Source organism: Chiloscyllium plagiosum, unplaced genomic scaffold (genome assembly GCF_037043375.1).
Source record: "Chiloscyllium plagiosum isolate Xiang-an unplaced genomic scaffold, Cpla_swu_hap1 HiC_scaffold_20, whole genome shotgun sequence".
Lineage (NCBI taxonomy): Eukaryota > Metazoa > Chordata > Chondrichthyes > Orectolobiformes > Hemiscylliidae > Chiloscyllium > Chiloscyllium plagiosum.
In genome coordinates, this window is record NW_028270158.1 from 41,392,013 (window position 1) to 41,409,956 (window position 17,944).

At 40.6% G+C, this 17,944-nt stretch overlaps 1 protein-coding gene across 1 annotated transcript in view; it reads right to left on the minus strand.

Moving 5' to 3' along the window:
• Positions 1 to 6,244: 6,244 nt before the first annotated feature.
• The window catches only part of LOC122560646 (uncharacterized), a 67,562-nt gene continuing 55,862 nt past the window's right edge, over positions 6,245 to 17,944 (minus strand). The window contains exons 2-6 of the mRNA XM_043711514.2: positions 15,025 to 15,078; positions 10,203 to 10,266; positions 9,880 to 9,979; positions 8,889 to 8,948; positions 6,245 to 7,692 (exon numbers count right to left, since the gene is read on the minus strand). Coding sequence (XP_043567449.1) covers positions 8,906 to 8,948; positions 9,880 to 9,979; positions 10,203 to 10,266; positions 15,025 to 15,078 — 261 coding nt within the window. The 3' untranslated portion in view covers positions 6,245 to 7,692; positions 8,889 to 8,905. The remainder of the gene's footprint in view (positions 7,693 to 8,888; positions 8,949 to 9,879; positions 9,980 to 10,202; positions 10,267 to 15,024; positions 15,079 to 17,944) is intronic.

Consider the following 17,944-nt stretch of genomic DNA (forward strand, 5'->3'; position numbering starts at 1 on the left):
TTCAGCCCATCAAGTCGGCTGCCATTTGACCATGACTGATATGTTTCTCAACCCTATTCTCCTGCCTTCTCCCCGTAACCTTTTGATCCCCTTACTAATCAAGAACTGTCTGTCTGTCTGAAATATATTCAATGACTTGCCCTCCTGAACCTTTTGTGGCAACGGGTTCTGCAGATTCACCAGCCCCAGCTGAGATTCCTCATCTCATTTCTAAAGAGTCATCCCTTCACTCTGAGGCTATGCCTTCAGTTCCATCTCTCCTACTCGTGGAAGCATCTTCTTCACATTGACTATATCCAGGCCTCTCAGTATTTTGTAAATTTCAATGAGATCCCTCCCATATTCATCTGGAGTCCAAGTACAGACCCAGAATCCTCAACTGATTCTGCTCCTAGCCTGGTTTGTTACGTTTCTCATTGAGCTGGAATTGTCCCCTAGCTTATTGATTATGGTAGAATAATGAATATGCTAATCATGAGATAAAATACAATTTTGTTGCTGCTGACATCATCTCATGGATGTCCACTTTTGAGTTGTTAAGAGTTATTCTCTATTTTGTGGCTGTATCACCGATGTTAAATGGTGCTTGATTGACCAAGGTTATTCCTATCAATATTGTAATGGACAAATGCAAAATTAGTGGGAACGAAGTCAAATAGTTTTGATACCAAATTTCCATAGGGGCTATTAGGATAGTTTAGGAAAAGCGGTAGATTTCCAGCAGATTCCTAGAGTCTATGAATCATCAGAAATCCAATCAGCACACCAATTGTAATTTGAGGATCCCAAACGTTTACAAAATGCCCCTAGTACAAATTAAACTGCCTCACTTTCAGCTTAGGTGGCACAATGGCTCAGTGGGGGCAGCATGGTGGTTCAGTGGTTAGCACTGCTGCCTCACAGCATCAGGGTCCCAGGTTCGATTCCAGCCTTGGGTGACTGTATGGAGTTTGCACATTCTCCTTGTGTCTGTGTGGGCTTCCTCCGGGTGCTCTGGTTTCCTCCCACAGTCCAATGATGCGCAGGTCAGGTGAATTGGCCATGTTAAATTGTCCATAGTATTAGGTTCATCGGTCAGAGGGAAATTGGTCACTCTTCGGAGGGTCAGTGTGGACTTGTTGGGCCAAAGGGCCTGTATCCACACTGTAGGAGATCTAATTCTAATCTAATTATTATCTGAGGATGAAAGATCAGAAGTGCTATGATAGATTTGATTAACTAGTTTTTAGTTTAGTTATGTGTAGTGATCAAGCAAGCAAGGTATTCTATTTTATTTAATTGCAGTCCGTGTATGAGGTCAGCGTGGCATGACATGTAGCATTTTGTTTTTAGCTGCATTTCTGCTAACTGAGATGTGCCACTTTGCATTAGGCCAAGGTAAGGTCATAAATTTATACTTTTACTATAGGAAGAAGGGGGTTGTGGGCTGAGGAGAGAGGGAAAGAGGGATGCAAAAGTGAGAGTGGAAATAGGGTTGGGGAAGAATAGATTGTGGACTGAAAGTGGAGAGATGGGGAGGAAAATGACAGAAGAGGTGGACATGGAGGGGAGGTTAGGTGGGGAGTGGGGTGGAGAAGGTAAGTTGGATTTGGTGTGTAGAGTCAAGTTGGGGAAAATACACTGCCCTATGTGTTTGACAAAGAAACCTCACCTGTCTGGTAAGGAAATATATTTAAAGCTTTTAAAATGTAAAATGTGTAGTCATGGGGTAGAATGTCCTATTGGGCAGATGTATCAATTATTTAAGTTAGTGCTTCAAACACTCTTGATTGTGTTGAGAGTTACAGAATAGAGAATTCAGAAAGATGATGCTTTACTTGCAAATTATTTCATTATCAGAGCAAAGTAATGGAAAATAGGTGGTGCACATGCACTAGCTTGCCTTCAGAGATGAGTGTCAAGATTAGAATGGTGCTGGAAAAGCACAGCAGGTCAGGCAGCATCCGAGAAGCAGGAAAATCGACATATCGGGCAAAAGCCCTTCATCAGGGTGAGGCAGGGAGCCTCCGGGATGGAGAGATAAATGGGAGGGGGGAGTGGGGCTGGGGAGAAGGTAGCTAAGAGTACAATAGGTGGATGGAGGTGAGGATGAAGGTGATCAGTCAGAGAGGAGGGTGGAGCAGATAGATGGAAAGGAAAATTGGCAGGTAGGACAGGTCATGAGGATGGTGCTGAGCTGGCAGGTTGGAACTGCGGTAAGGTGGGTGGAGGGGAAATGAGGAAACTGGTGAAGTCCACATTGATGCCCTGGGGTTGAAGTGTTCCGAGGCAGAAAATGAGGCGTTCTTCGTCCAGGCGCCGGGTGGTGGGGGAGTGGTGGTGGAGGAGACTCAGGACCTGCATGTCCTTGGCAGAGTTGAAATGTTTGGCCACGAGTTGATTGGCGCGGGTGTCCCGGAGATGTTCCCTAAAGTGCTCTGTGAGGAGGCGTCCAGTCTCCCCAATGTAGAGGAGACTGCATCGGGAGCAACGCATACAATAAATGATATTGATGGATGTGCAGGTGAAACTTTGATGGATGTGGAAGGCTCCTTTGGGACCTTGGATGGGGTGGGGTGGTGTGGTTGTGAGCGCAGGTTTTGCAATTCCTGCAGTGGCAGGGGAAGGTGCCAGGAGGGGAGGGTGGGTTGTTGGGGGGCGTGGACCTGACCAAGTAGTCACGAGGGAACGGTCTTTGCAGAAAGTGGATAGGGGTGGGAAGGGAAATATATCCCTGGTGGTGGGGTCCATTTATAGGTGGCAGAAATGTCGGCGGATGATGCAGTTTATGCAGAGATTGGTAGGGTGGAAACCCACCGACTCCCAGCTACCTGGATTACGCCTCTTCCCCCGTACCTCCTGCAAAAATGCTATCCCATATTCCCAATTCCTCCACCTCCCCCATATCTGCTTCCAGGAGGATCAGTTCTACCACAGAACACATTAGATGGCCTCCTTCTTTAAAGACTGTAATTTCCCTTCTCACGTGGTTGAAGATGCCCTCCAACGCATTTCATCCATGTCCCACACCTCCACCCTCAAACTCCACCGCAACAAGGACAAAACCTCCCTGGTCCTCATTTTCCACCCAGCTTCGACTGGGACAACATATCCATTCTAAGACAAACCAAACAGAGACACGCACGAGAATTCCTAGAAGCATGGCATTCTGGAACTCTATCAACAGACTCATCGAGTTAGACCCCATCTACCACTCCCTCAGAATAAAGAACAGGAAATGGTGTCAACACAAGAAATGATGACACCACAGGAAATGGCATCACGAACCCAAAGAAACCCAAACATTTAATAGAAAGCAGGAATTATCAACAGTGCTTTGCCCAGAGACCCACTGATGATGTTACCTAGTAGGGTGACGAAATGTCAGGAAATGAACCTTCCAGCTCAGCGAGCAAACCTACATCCAGATGAATAACTGAGGTTTCAGGATTGAGAAATAATTTAAGACTCTCCCCATTGTTCAGTGAGACAATAATTAAAAGGCACAAATTTTAAATATCTTTCAAAAAAAACTTGAGGCTCAAAAACAGTCTGGTTGGGGTTGTAGAATTCCATCTCAAATTGTGTGGAAGCAGAGTCCAGAAAATATTTTAAAAGGGAAGAGGTTTCTAAGATTGAGAATTAGTAACAAGAGTTTGGGATCAAAAAGGAAAGTGGGGTTAGATTAAAGGGCCACTGGGCAGAGCACCAGTGACTGGTCTGTTCCTGTGTTGCAGCATCCCTAATTTCTTACCATGATAAAGTACACCCCTCATGATGCCAGTTATAGTTCACAAAGCTAACCAGAGGCACAAAATATGTAAACTTCATCAGGTACATCATTCTGACATTATGCATCTACTTTTTGCACTATGTTTTATTTTTTTTTTACTTACAGTAGTTCCAGTTTAATATCAATAACAAACTTTCTGATAATGCTTTTCATACTATTGTCCAAGTAGGCTGTAACATATTGCAATACTTTAAAAGGTATTCATGGGATGTGGGTGTCACTGGCTAGGCCAGCCTTTATTGCTCATCCCTAATTGCCCTTGAGAAGGTGGTGGTGGAGTGCTTTCTTGAAATGCTGGTTCTTGAAGGGACATCTTTTAAAACAGCATTGTGGGAGGCTGGAAAGGAAGTTGCAGGTGGTGGTGTTCCCATTCGTCTGCTGCTCTCTGGTCGTGGAGCTTGCAAAACAGTTCTGTTGAAAGCTTTGGTGAATTACAATTGGAGTATTAATTCATGGATTTTTTTCCTATGTTTTTGAGGCAGTTTTCTCCATAGCATTATGCTCGCCTTACACTGTTGCAGCATCATTTCCAAAGTGACTACTGGCCAATATGTAAACATCAAGTTTTATATCTTTGTCAAACTGCAAATCAGGTATGTTCACTCCTTATTGAATCAATACAGCAGTCCTTTAACAAGCTGTGTGGCTCCTAACAGTCCTGGAATGGAACCTTGTTAAAAAAAAGAAATTTGTTTTAAGGTTTCCTAAGATGTAATAAATACATTTTCAACTGTGTTTAAGTTAGTTTATGCTTACCATTTCTCAATCCTTAATGGCACTCCTAGATCAAAATTAGTTTTAAATGCATAATTGCTGTTAATTTCCAGACACATTATTTGGGATTGGCATGTTAGCTAAACTGATGCTGTTGTGAAGGCTGAATTTTAATTTTCTGAAGCTTAATTTGAATGATTGCAGAACAATGAATTTATTTCAAGCAATGAGGAAACTACATTTATTTTCTCTAAAGGTCAATTGGACATTAGAACTTTGTTTCTTTAAACCCTTTCTTTGAAACAACATGGTTTCAGCAAATTTCTAGACTTGTTTGCTGGAGGTCACCCACCTGGATTTTGAGTGCCAGAAAGCTAGCTTGTTTAAACTGTGTTCTGGATGCAGCTGGAGTGGTGTGTGTAGCCTGCTAAAGGAAGGTTTACCTGCTCCGCTCTCCTGTTTCAGGAGGGAGAAATCTCTTGTTGGTCACCCAGTGTGAAACCTGGAACACAGGTCAAGTTGCTGTAGTGATAAGCCTGAGGGTGTTTATCTCTTTTTCCATGAACAATTACGTCCGCACCTATCCAAAAATCAACTTAATGTGGCTAGTGATTTATCCACAGATGCCAGAAATTTTACCATTCCATATTTTATCCTTTTTGTCTTCAAGGTCTAACAACTACTAGCCTAGTGTTCTTTTTTAAAAACAAAGTGAATCTCTGCAAGGAAATTAGTTTTTTTTTGTTTTCCTCCTTTACAATAGGGTTTTGAGGTAGGGTAGGGAAAGGAGAAGAAAAACACTTTCTAAAAAGCATATGACTCTTATTGTAAGTGCTATGAACTCAGTTTTATTGCCAGTAGTGTAGGTGTGTAAATGAGTCTACTTACAGGCCAATGGACAATTAGAAATGGAGATTTAGATGGCAAGAAGTAGCTGATTGTGATCAATAACTGGTCATTATTTCATAGACCAAAAGTGTCCTGCCTGTTAACAACTATCTGGCTTACAGGTAGCTGTACAGTTTGAGGTGTGAACCTCTAGAAGGGAAGGATCTGATGAAGAGGCTGACAAAGATCAAGGTGCCCAGGAGTTGAACTGGATGATACAGCTGTAACTCAGCACAGCAGTGTATTGTTAGTCCTCCAGCTGGTACCTTTTTAATGATGAATGACACAAGCTCAGTTGAATGGCGTACAACAAAACTTTAAAGGTTTACTTCCTACCTGCAAGTTTGCCTTCGATGTCCTCCAGATGTATGTTGGGAATCCTCAACTGATCTTGTGTGTTCCTGGATATGTTAGTGTTAACCTAGAAAACTGATCTGCTTTGCCACTTACTCTGTCATATGACAATTGGGGCTTATGCCCGAAATGTCGATTCTCCTGTTCCTTGGATGCTGCCTGACTTGCTGCGCTTTTCCAGCAACACATTTTCAGATATGACAATTTAGTAAGGACTCAGTGAACAGACTATGCAAAAGATAAAAGATGCAAGAACTCTGGGACAGTGTTTTAAAGGCAACCAAAAAACAGCTTCTACGTGAATTTCCTCCATATATGTTAAAAATGAGATTAGCTAATGCAGCATAGAGCAACAAAAGCTAGGAAGTTCACTCAGCCACCACATGAACAGCATTTTGGAGGCTGACTCATCAAGGTAGAGAGAATAATTTTGCTATTACTTATGTAATCCTGATCATCCAGTTATTAATTCCTTACTTCCACAGGATAAAAGAAAAAAAAATCACACTAGGAGCATTTATTTCAAGGTATGAATTTATTATCTTTTTACATTTTTCCTTTATCAGTTGCTCCAACATCACAACTGACCCCTGCTGGTTTCTGATCAAAACGGCTAGAGTGTTGTAGGATCTGAAGGTGATGAGGCTGAGCACTGGATATTAGCTATTCAAGTGGGTTAGGTCTACAATCTTCTTCAATATAGACAAAACATTTTAGTGGAAATACTTTGGCTAAGTATTTTTAATGAGTGTGTTGTTAGAAAATTCTCCCAGTCTCAGCTTCTCCACTGATTTATGATCTGCTTGTGATATAGGTAGTACACTCCTAACAGATATGAGTACTGTGCATTACTGAATCAATGCAGTGGGGTGAAGAGCAGACCTAATTGTGTGACCCAAGGCAATTGGAATGGGTGACTAGTTTGTTGGAACCATTCACTTTCCAATAATGCAAACAGCAGTTGTCCAAACAAACTCTTTTAAGACCTGACTTGAGCATTTGATTTTCCAGTATCATATCATTGGTAGTGTAAAAAGACAATGAGAAAGGAACAAGTTCAGGCTTGCAGCAGTGAGCACTGACGAGGAGAATTACAGGGTAATTGAGGTAACATGGAAAAAACAGTGCTGTAATAAGATAGTTATCAGCTGTGCAGTGCCTGCTAAAATGCTTTGCCATCATCATCAAATCTGTTGCTAACTATACATTTTAAAATTGTTGAAAGTAAAATTCAGTATTCGAAATAGCTGAAGCACATTGGAACTTGCTGCATGGCACTATACTGGGTATTTGCAGAAATTTGCTGCAACATGGGAAAGGGATTCCACTGATGCTAATCTTTAACCTCCATACATTTACTCTATTTACTCTATTCAGATGTCAGCACAATTTGAATAGTTTATCAGGCACTAGAAGTTTAAAACAAAATCACGCTACATGGGTCAAAGGTCATGCTAATCTGTGGGGATTCCAATTTTTTTTTGCAGCCTGTCATATAAAGACTGAGGGATAGCTTAGAAAAAGAAACCATATACAGCACGTACTTCATCTATGGTGTTACTAAGTACTATATTGCAAACTAAGCAATACTTATAAGCATAAATTCCTTAATATTTCACTTTTCAAATTGAAATGAATCAAAATTCTACAATAGGTGCTCCCAAAAGAGAGATCTTGGTGTGAGACTTGTAGATAATCTTTACAAGGTATGCAGTCACAGTCTTGCTGAAAGTCCAGACTGTTCAAAGATGCATCAAATAAAATATGAATTATCCTATCAAATAATTTAAAAGTTCATGTTTTTGTTTTCAATTTTAATATTTTCAATTAAAATAGAAAGGTGACCCAAATCCAGCAGCTATGAAGTTTGGAAGAATTAAGCGAAACAATAACTCCTGCCCATTCAGAACCCTCAAGAGATTGACGGTCACTCAAGAAGTTGAAGCAACATGTGTGGAAGCCACCTAAAGGGACAAAGCAGACTGGTGATTAGTTTTATTGTGACTGACCTCCTTTATCATACACCACTTGGTCACAAGCACAGATAGATCCTTGTATTCAGATCCAACCATAAGGTTGTCAGATTCAAATACATGTATATTTATCATTATTAACCATAGTTACAATTCCCTCCCTCTCCATGGCCAATTAGAAAAGGCACTTTCATCTCTAGTGTTATCTCATACATATCTACAGCTCATAGGTATGGCTGTAGTCACTATAGATCAAATTATTTCAGCTATGTGTCAGCCATGTTTTAGTGTTAACACTGTCATCCGAGTTGGAAGTTTTTGGATTCGAGTCCCACTCCACTCTAATTTGACTGAGGGATAACATAGAAAATGAAATCAGATACAGTAAACGCTTCACCTTTAACACTGCAAAATATCACTTTGACACTTTTGAAAACAGAAAGGGAATTCTATGGACAGAGGCCAATTACTTGACTGTGTTAAGAAATGCACTATACTTTTATATGAGTAAATTTACGATGAGAAAGTGAGGGCTGCAGATGCTGGAGATCAGAGCTGAAAATGTGTTGCTGGAAAAGCACAGCAGGTCAGGCAGCATCCAAGGAACAGGAGAATCGACGTTTCGGGCATAAGCCCTTCTTCAGCTTATGCCCGAAACGTCGATTCTCCTGTTCCTTGATGCTGCCTGACCTGCTGCGCTTTTCCAGCAACACATTTTCAGCTGTGAGTAAATTTAGCCAATTCAGCCTTCTGATTACTGGCTAAGAGACAATCTCTGAATTCCCTCTGGATACTTTTGGGGCCGGGGGGGGGTGGAAGGAGAAACACAGGTGAGTAGAGTGTGGCACAGTGGCTCAGTGGTTAACTCTCAGTGCCAGGGACTTGGGCTTGATTCCATTCTTAGGCAACTACATGGAGTTTGCACATTCTTATGTCTGCATGGATTTCCTCCCATAGTCCAAAGATGTGCAGGTTAGGTGGATTAACCATGGGAAATGCACAGGTACAGGGATAGAGTAGGGGGATTGGTATTGGTGGGATGCTCTTCAGAGGGTCGGTGTGGATCTGATGGGTCAAATGGCCTGCTTCCATACCTTAGGGATTCCAGAAATATTGCTAGATTCTCAGTAATGGAGAAAGTCAAGCTGAAAATGTTGTCTTTGAATGACTTTTGTATTAGTGCTTACCTCACACACAGCCAAATCTATTCAGAGTAATCTAGGGTTTTGTTCTGCAGCATATCATCCCTGTAATAAATAGAACACACAAACTGGATTTACAATGCTTCAACAAAATCCTAAAATGCAGAAGCATATCTATAATCTTCCTGTGTTTTAATCTTCAATTCTTCATTTAAGACACTAAACATTTAATTATTATCTTTCTGTTTGCATTAGAAATCAATTTTCACATGTATAAGATAGAAGGAAAAAGGAAACCAAAACATTCCAATCTTCTGGATATTCTGATAGTTGGAAGAAACAGATTCTACTGTTGAAGACTCCAGGACAACCAGCTGCCTTAGGAAGACAATTAACAAATCTAGAGATGACAGATTTGGATTTACCTTCTGAAAGGAACCTTCAGGGGTATGAAAATGCTTTTATATATATTGCACAATGAAATAAAACATGTTGTTTATAAAAATGATTTCACAAGTGGTGTTCAATCGGATGAAAAGACACTTTCAGGGACATGATAGGGTAGATGTGGGTAGCATACTTCCACTGCCTGGTGAGTCTAAAACCAGGAGATTGTCTCAAAATAAGAGATTGGCTATTTAAAACAGAAGGAATTTCTTCACTCGGAATGGAGAATCTTTGGGATTTTAAATCCCAGAGGGCTGTCAAGTCTCAATAATTGAATGTATTCAAGACAGAAATGAAGGTTTCTGGATAATAATTTCACCAAGGGATTTGGGGATAATGGTGGAAAATGCTCGAGGTAAATAATCAGCTAAAATCTCTGAATGGCAGAGCAGTTTTGATGGACCAAAAAGCCTACTTCTGCTCCTATTTCCATGGAAAATTACTGGTCAGCAGTTATGATGTGCAGAGTACCAAGTAACAGAGTTTTACTGACAACAAACAGAAAAAAAAAAATCAAATTACAACGCGCCCAAATCTGTAGCACAAAAAGAGAGTAAAATGCCTGTGAATGTGGGCTGTAGTTCTTTACCTAGGCAGAGTTTCAAATCGTGGAGCAGGTGGGGCCCGTCTGACTCGAACAAATTCTGAGCGCTCCCTGTTATGATCTAAAGTCTCCTGGACAGCTTGTTCTGATAAGACATTTTAAAAAATATTTTTAAAAAATTGACAACTGTATTCGATCTGTCACATAATCACATATTCCGATATATATGACACAACTTAAGCTCACACACCAAAGTAAATTGCTTAACAAGAGTTCAATCTAAGAGTTCCATGTATTTTTAAGCTATTCATTATCAATACATTATAATATATTGGAAGCTCTAATTAGTGGTATTTACTCTGACTCACCAATCTGTTCCATTATATTTTGTGTTGCTGTAGCTGCAGGTGGATGCTCCAGAATTTCTTTCCCCTACAAAAAACAAAAAGACTGTGTTTGCAATGTGAAATTGCTATTTGATTAACTATGCAGGTCCATCTTTGTTCACACAAAGGAGATTTTTGTGCTCTCTCTCTCCCTCAACTCAATTACTTGGCCAAGTGAAATGATGCTTCAAGACCTAGTTCAAGTTGGCCTTTAATATCCCTGAGCGCACACACTTGCAATGGTCTGAGTCACCTACCTGGAACAAGTCTATGATCAGTTACTTAATCCTTCAGGCAAAATTCCATTTCAATTGACATTAATACTATTATCCTTCAAATATATCTTGTTGAAAGCTCAATCATATTCCAGTACATACAAATACTTCAGCCTAAATTCAACTCAAAATATAATTCTTTATTTCTTTTTAGTAATGCATACCACTATGGGCATGGACTTAAATTGTTTTGTGTATTTCTTGTAACTATCATTCTTTACTTATTTGCAATCTCTTATTTCAAGTATGTCCAAAGGATGTAAACAACCTCCTTCTATTTAACTTTGTTTCTTACCTCTATTTATTGTACCACTCTAAAACTTGAAGTGCTTTTTTTATGTATTCCCACTTTTTATGAAACACCCTATTGCTGAACTGTAGTCCTATGTACCTACTACTTTCAAATCAACCACTCATCTTCCTGAATTCAGCTTTATTTCAATTTTTTGCTAAAAGTCACCAAATTTTCCTTTTTTTTTACACAACTGTAGACCACATTATATTGTGATCCCTATTGGTTAAATGCATGTGAACACTTCAGCAATCTACCAATCTATTTTGTTACCGACGATGAAATCTAAGCAGTTGAAACAGGAGACAGCTATTTGATCCACATTGTGTTTGCCAAATCTTTGAAGGTGGTGTCCAATTAATCTTTCCTGGCTTTTTCCCCACATCGTTGCAAAACTTTCAGCCTCATGAATTTATTCAATTTCCTGTTAAAAGGATGCTGCTGAATTCACTTCTAGTAGTCATATATTCTACAGCATAACCGCATGCTCTGTTGGAAAATAATCCTGAGTATTCTTTCATTGTTTTGTCAAATGCTTTTATTCAGTTTTCTGTTTGCTGACTGCTTGGACATTAGAAACAGTTTCTCCTCATTTAATCTACTAAAACCATTCATGATTTTTAACACCACTCTCAAATCTTTTCTTAACCATCTTGGCCCATGAAGAACATTAGTTTCTCCAGTCTTATAAGGCAAGTTCCTCATTCCTATTACCATTCTTGTAAATTTTTTTACACCCTGTCCAAGACCTTGACATTCTTTCTGAAGTGTAGTGCTCAGAATTCGGCAAAGTCTCTAGCAGGGACTGAGAAGTTTAACATAGCTTGCTTGTTTTTACATAGCATAAGTCCCTAGGGAGACAATGGCTTAATCCAGAGACCCAGGTAATGTTTGGGGACCCAGGTATGAAAGCCATCATGGGTGATGGTGGAATTTGAATTCAATAAAAATCTGGAATTAAGAATCTATAGATGACCACAAATCCATTGCTGATTGTTAGGTTAAACCCATCTGGTTCACTAATGACCTTTAGGGAAGAAAGCTGTTGTCCTTACCTGGTCTGGCCTACATGTGACTCCTGACCCACAGCAATGTGGTTAACTCTTAACTGCCCTCTGGGCAATCAGGGATGAGCAATAAATGCTGGCCTCGCTGGTGACACTCTTGTCTCAAGAATGAATAATGTTTAAAAATGTCACTAATTAAAGACCAATAGATCCTTTTTTTGAAACAAAACGTAGCTTCTTAACTTGCTCTGCTCACTTTCAAAGATATATGCACATACACCCAGAGATCTCTCTATCCCTGTACCTATTTTAAAATTGTACTATTTAGCTTATACTGCCTCTCCTTGCTCTTCCTACCATAATGCATCACTTTACACCCTCTCTGCATTAAATTTCATCTATTATGTATGATCATTAATTCCAGCAGCCTGTCCTGGTTCTTCTAAAGTCTATTGCTATTTTCATATCAAGATTGTCATCAGAATTACGACAAATTTCACTCTTACTTTTCTCAACAACTTAGGATTCATCCCATTTCTACAAGGGTCTTTTTCTGCTTTGACTACCATCAATCTTTTAAATGTCACCTTTATACCTATTCTACATTGCTGAAAATGTGTTGCTGGAAAACCGCAGCAGGTCAGGCAGCATCCAGGGAACAGGAGAATCGACGTTTCAGGCATAAGCCCTTCTTCAGGAATGAGGAAAGTTTGTCCAGCAGGCTAAGATAAAAGGTAGGGAGGAGGGACTTAGGTGGAAAGAGGTCAAGGTGAGGGTGATAGGTCAGACTGGGGTGGGGGTGGAGAGGTCAGGAAGAAGATTGCAGGTTAGGAAGGCGGTGCTGAGTTCGATGGATTTGACTGAGACAAGGTGGGGGGAGGGGAAATGAGGAAACTGGTGAAATCTGAGTTCATCTCTTGTGGTTGGAGGGTTCCTAGGCGGAAGATGAGGCGCTCTTCCTCCAACCGTCGTTTTGTTGTGGTCTGGCGATGGAGGAGTCCAAAGACCTGCATATCCTTGGTGGAGTGGGAGGGGGAGTTGAAGTGTTGAGCCACAGGGTGGTTGGGTTGGTTGGTCCGGATGTCCCAGAGGTGTTCTCTGAAATGCTCCGCAAGTAGGCAGCCTGTCTCCCCAATATAGAGGAGGCCACATCGGGTGCAGAGGATGCAATAGATGATGTGTGTGGAGGTGCAGGTGAATCTGTGGTGGATATGGAAGTTTCCTTTGGGGCCTTGGAGGGAGGTGAGGGGGGAGGTGTGGGCGCAAGTCTTGCACCTCCTGCGGTTGCAGGGGAAGGTGCCGGGAGTGGAGGTTGGGTTGGTGGGGGTGTGTGGATCTGACGAGGGAGTCACGGAGGGAGTGGTCTTTACGGAATGCTGATAGGGGAGGGGAGGGAAATATATCCTTGGTGGTGGGGTCCGTTTGGAGGTGGCGGAAATGACGGCGGATGATGCGCTGTACATGGAGATTGGTGGGGTGGTAGGCAAGGACCGCAATTTCCCCCCCCGACGTGGCCAATGATGCCCTCCACCGCATCTCTTCCACTTCCCGCTCCTCTGCCCTTGAGCCCCGCCCCTCCAACCGCCACCAGGACAAAACCCCACTGGTCCTCACCTACCACCCCACCAATCTCCATGTACAGCGCATCATCCGCCATCATTTCCACCTATCACATTTCCGACACCCCTCCCCCAAGTCCCTCCTCCCTACCTTTTATCTTAGCCTGCTGGACAAACTTTCCTCATTCCTGAAGAAGGGCTTATGCCCGAAACGTCGATTCTCCTGTTCCCTGGATGCTGCCTGACCTGCTGCTCTTTTCCAGCAACACATTTTCAGCTCTGATCTCCAGCATCTGCAGACCTCACTTTCACCTATTCTACATTACCTAATATGTCTCCTTCTTCATTCTAATATTGACTGAATCCTTTTATCTAGTGAAGAAAGATACAAAGTACTATTTTAGACTCCCTGACTCTACAAGATTTCCTTTTTTACTCCAAATTAGCTCCACCCTTTTACTAGTTATTATGGTTTAAATGACTAAGTTTTCTTTTATATTACTGTGAACCTATTCTCATATTGTCTTTGTCCTTTAATATAATTTTTAGTCTGCTTCAGTACATTTTGCATTTGGATTGCTTCTTTATTGTGAAGATGACATTTGTCTTAAAACTCCTCTGTTTCATTTCAATTTCCATATCTCAGTAGTTTTATTAGATTGATATTTAACATTAGGGTACATGTATGGAATGAGCTGCCAGAGGAAGTGGTGGAGGCTAGTATGATTGCAACATTTAAAAGGCATCCGGATAGATATATGAATAGGAAGGGTTTGGAGGGATGTGGGCTGAGTGCTGGTAGGTGGGACTAGATTGGGTTTGGATAATCCAGGTCGGCATGGACGGGTTGGACCGAAGGGTCTGTTTCTGTACTGTACATCTCTATGACTCTAAGTAAAGAAGTCCAGGAGGAGAGGGGATTAATGAGAAGGTTCTTAAGGTGTCCTCAATTGCAAGAGCAACTCCTGTAGATGCAAAATTCTTGTCAAATGCATTTGAATGGGAGGCACGGTGGCACAGTGGTTAGCACTGTTGCCTCACAGTGCCAGAGACCCGGGTTCAATTCCCGCCTCAGGCGACTGACTGTGTGGAGTTTGCACATTCTCCCCGTGTCTGTGTGGGTTTCCTCCGGGTGGTCCGGTTTCCTCCCACAGTCCAAAAATGTGCAGGTCAGGTGAATTGGCCATGCTAAATTGCCCGTAGTGTTAGGGGCAGGGGCAAATGTAGGGGAATGGGTCTGGGTAGGTTGCGCTTCGGCGGGTCGGTGTGGACTTATTGGGCCGAAGGGCCTGTTTCCACACTGTAAGTAATCTAATCTAATCTAATCTAATGCAAAAGTTTCTGAACTGCAAGTCCTGCTGTTTTGTTCCAGGCCACAGACTTCTTGTTACACTATTCATGAAACATGAGCAAGTAAATGAAAAAAGAAAGAATGGATGGATCCAGGCTGGAATAGTACATCCAGTAGACAATTTGCCTTGGGGCACTTGTTGTTAATCCAGGTTGCTACAGCATCCTCATTTATTTCACAGGCATATGAAGAATTCCATAAAAATGTCTACGCCAATTAACTTGCTGGAGCTCCTAAATTCCAAACCCAAGAAAGCAATCTCAAAATTAAAAAGAAAATTGAAATATGTAGCAAGTTCTTGTGATGAAAAAAGTTCTTACTTCTCCTGCACCATGTCTCCGAGGATCTACCTGCTCTGAAGGTTTGATCTTGTCCTGGGTAAAGAACAAAAAATGAAATTTAATGAGACAGTAAACCTTCCATTTTTTGTTTTATTTTAGTTCATAGAAGTGTAAAAATGATTATTTTTCTCAAAATTAAAAATAATTCTTCTTATATAACCAGTTCTGTATTTCTACCAGTGCCATTATTGAAGAGAGGGCTTGTTGAGTATTGGGGTAAAAAATGAAACTGCTCACTGATCAGGATCCAACAAGTATGGCCTAGAAACTGAATGAGCCTGTGTTCTTAATGGAGATAAAAAGCTGATAAAGTGCTACAGAAATAATAGTGAAAAAAATTAACTGAAAAGCCATGAGAGATTACTTTACACAGCTTAGGTAGAAAGATCATGTGGTCAATCAAAGGTCAAATATCTGAAGAGATCAAATTTCCTGCAGTATTTATAGTCATTACAGGCTTCTTCATTTTTCTGTTTTTACAAGATGATCTGTCACATTCTTCAGTAAAATGTCCGAACATTACCACAGTATTACCACACATTTATATTGTAATGTTTAATACATTTGAATTTTAACATGAAGAAGTTTTACAAAAAAGGAACTGCGACCATAAAAAGCCCATGATTTGTGACCAAAATGCAAAGGAAGCTGAATTGTAAAGAAAGCAAAACTAAAACTCCATTGAGCCCCAAAGATTCACTGTACCAAAGTCAAGCTCAGGCATTCTGGTGGCCAACACTCTCTTACAGTAACTGAACTGAATTCCTCAGTCCTGAGTGGATACAGTGAACAGAGACAGGACCACAAATACATTCCTATTGTATTCTGCAAATCTTAATACCGGGCATTAGGATCAAGCTGAAACAGCAACCTCAGATTTAACCACTGATCAGGTGATAAATGCCTAGTATGCATCTGTCTGAAATAATGGACAACAGCAGTGTGGAATTGAGAATTTCCAAGGATATTGAAAGCTCAAAGATATAACAAAATTCCTAAATGGAGCAAACAAATTCAAAAAATTATTAAAACCATTTCTCAGGCAGGAAATTAATTGCTGCTGGAAAGTGTAGACAGAAAGAAATTTTACAGATAATGCACTACATTTTCATATAATCATATTGCAATGTAGGGAAAGACAGCAGCCAATTTGTCCACAGAAACGTCCTACAAACAGCAATGAGATGAATAACTTGATAACCTATTAAGTTGTGAAGGTTGAGATATAAATATGGCTGAGCTTTTTCTTAAAATATATTTTTATTGAAAAATAGATTTTTAAAAATATTATAAATACAATACAATTCAAAATGGTACAAAGAAAGAACAGAAAAGTTTTTTAAAAATCACAAACCACCCTCATGTGCAAATGTATAAATATATAAAAATATTTAAAAACCCAACCAACTAGATAACTAAATAAATAATAACTAACAAACTAATAAATAATAATAATAATACAGCTCAGCAAAACAAAACACTAACTCTCGACTATTGAGAGCATTCATTTTCACATATTCATACATTCACAGGATCCCCCCTCCGGATATTGGACTCGTAAAGCACAATCGTGGCTTTTTAAAAACTCTTATTAGTGTGGCAGACAAATTTGTGTCCAGGTAGTCCAAAAAGGGCCGCCATGTCTTAGAGAAATTCCCTGCTTTGTGGTGTAACATACCTATAAGAAAATCCAAGGGGATGTGCTCCAGAACAATCTTACACCAACCTGACAGGTCCAGAGGATTTTCAGACACCCAACCTAACAAGATATTCTTTCTTGCATATAAAGTGAGGATGTTGATAAGTTTTTTTTTATGCGCATCTACAGGGAATAAACTGGGCAGGACAAGAAGAAGAGAGATTGGGTCCTTTTCCCAAAATCCTCTTCATTGCACCTGCCATAGCACTCCATTATGTTTGAAGTCTGCCACAGGACCAGAGACGATGGGTAAGAGTGCCTGTACTAACTTTACATTTGGGACATGTTGGAGATACTCCTGGTTTAAATTTTGACAAATGATCCAGAGCCAAGTGGACCCTGTGGAGAATCTTCAACTGTAAAGCATAGGTCCTATTGCAAATTGTTATCTTTCTTGCGTTTTCCCAAATATCCTCCCATGCCTCTGAGGAAACCTCAATGTCTAGCTCTATCTCCCACACTCTGCAAAGCCTATTGAACTCATCTAAGGGGCCATCCCCCAGTTGATGATGTAAAGTGCTGACAGAAAGTGTACTCTTAGCACCGAGCACCCGATTCTCGATGTCGGATTTATGGGGATCAGTCAAAATTGTAGCCTTATTTTGAATAAAATCCCAAACTTTAAAAAAATGAAAGAGGTCCTTGCTAGATAGCTCATATTTCCGTGCTAACTGATTAAAAGACATCATTGTGTTTCCCTCAAAACAATCACCCATGCAAGACACACTCCTAGCTGCCCAATGTTTGAATCCTGAATCCATCATACCCGGTTGAAAACCCGGCATACTCACAATAGGTATAAGAAAAATGTTTTGCCAATATTGCCTTCCCTCTGCCGAATTGCCCTCCATGCTGTAACAGTATTGATAACTATTGGGTTATGGCAATATTCTTTAATTGTCCTCATTTTGTCCGAAAACAGCCAGTAAGGGGCACTTTGCCTGAGAGGTTTTGATATCTAACCATATTGAAAGAGGGTCCCCACAGGCCCAATCACTCCTGTAAGATAAAAGCGAGTTCAGTTGATAGTTTTTAACATCCAGGAGATCCACTCCCCCCCATTTGCAGTTTAGCTAATTTAATAAGGGGCCGCTTGTGATGCCAAATAAAAGAACTGAACCACCCAAATGAGTTGATGCATTATATCAGACGAGGCACTAAAACTGCTGGATTTGACAAAAAAAAATGAGGACGTCGTCC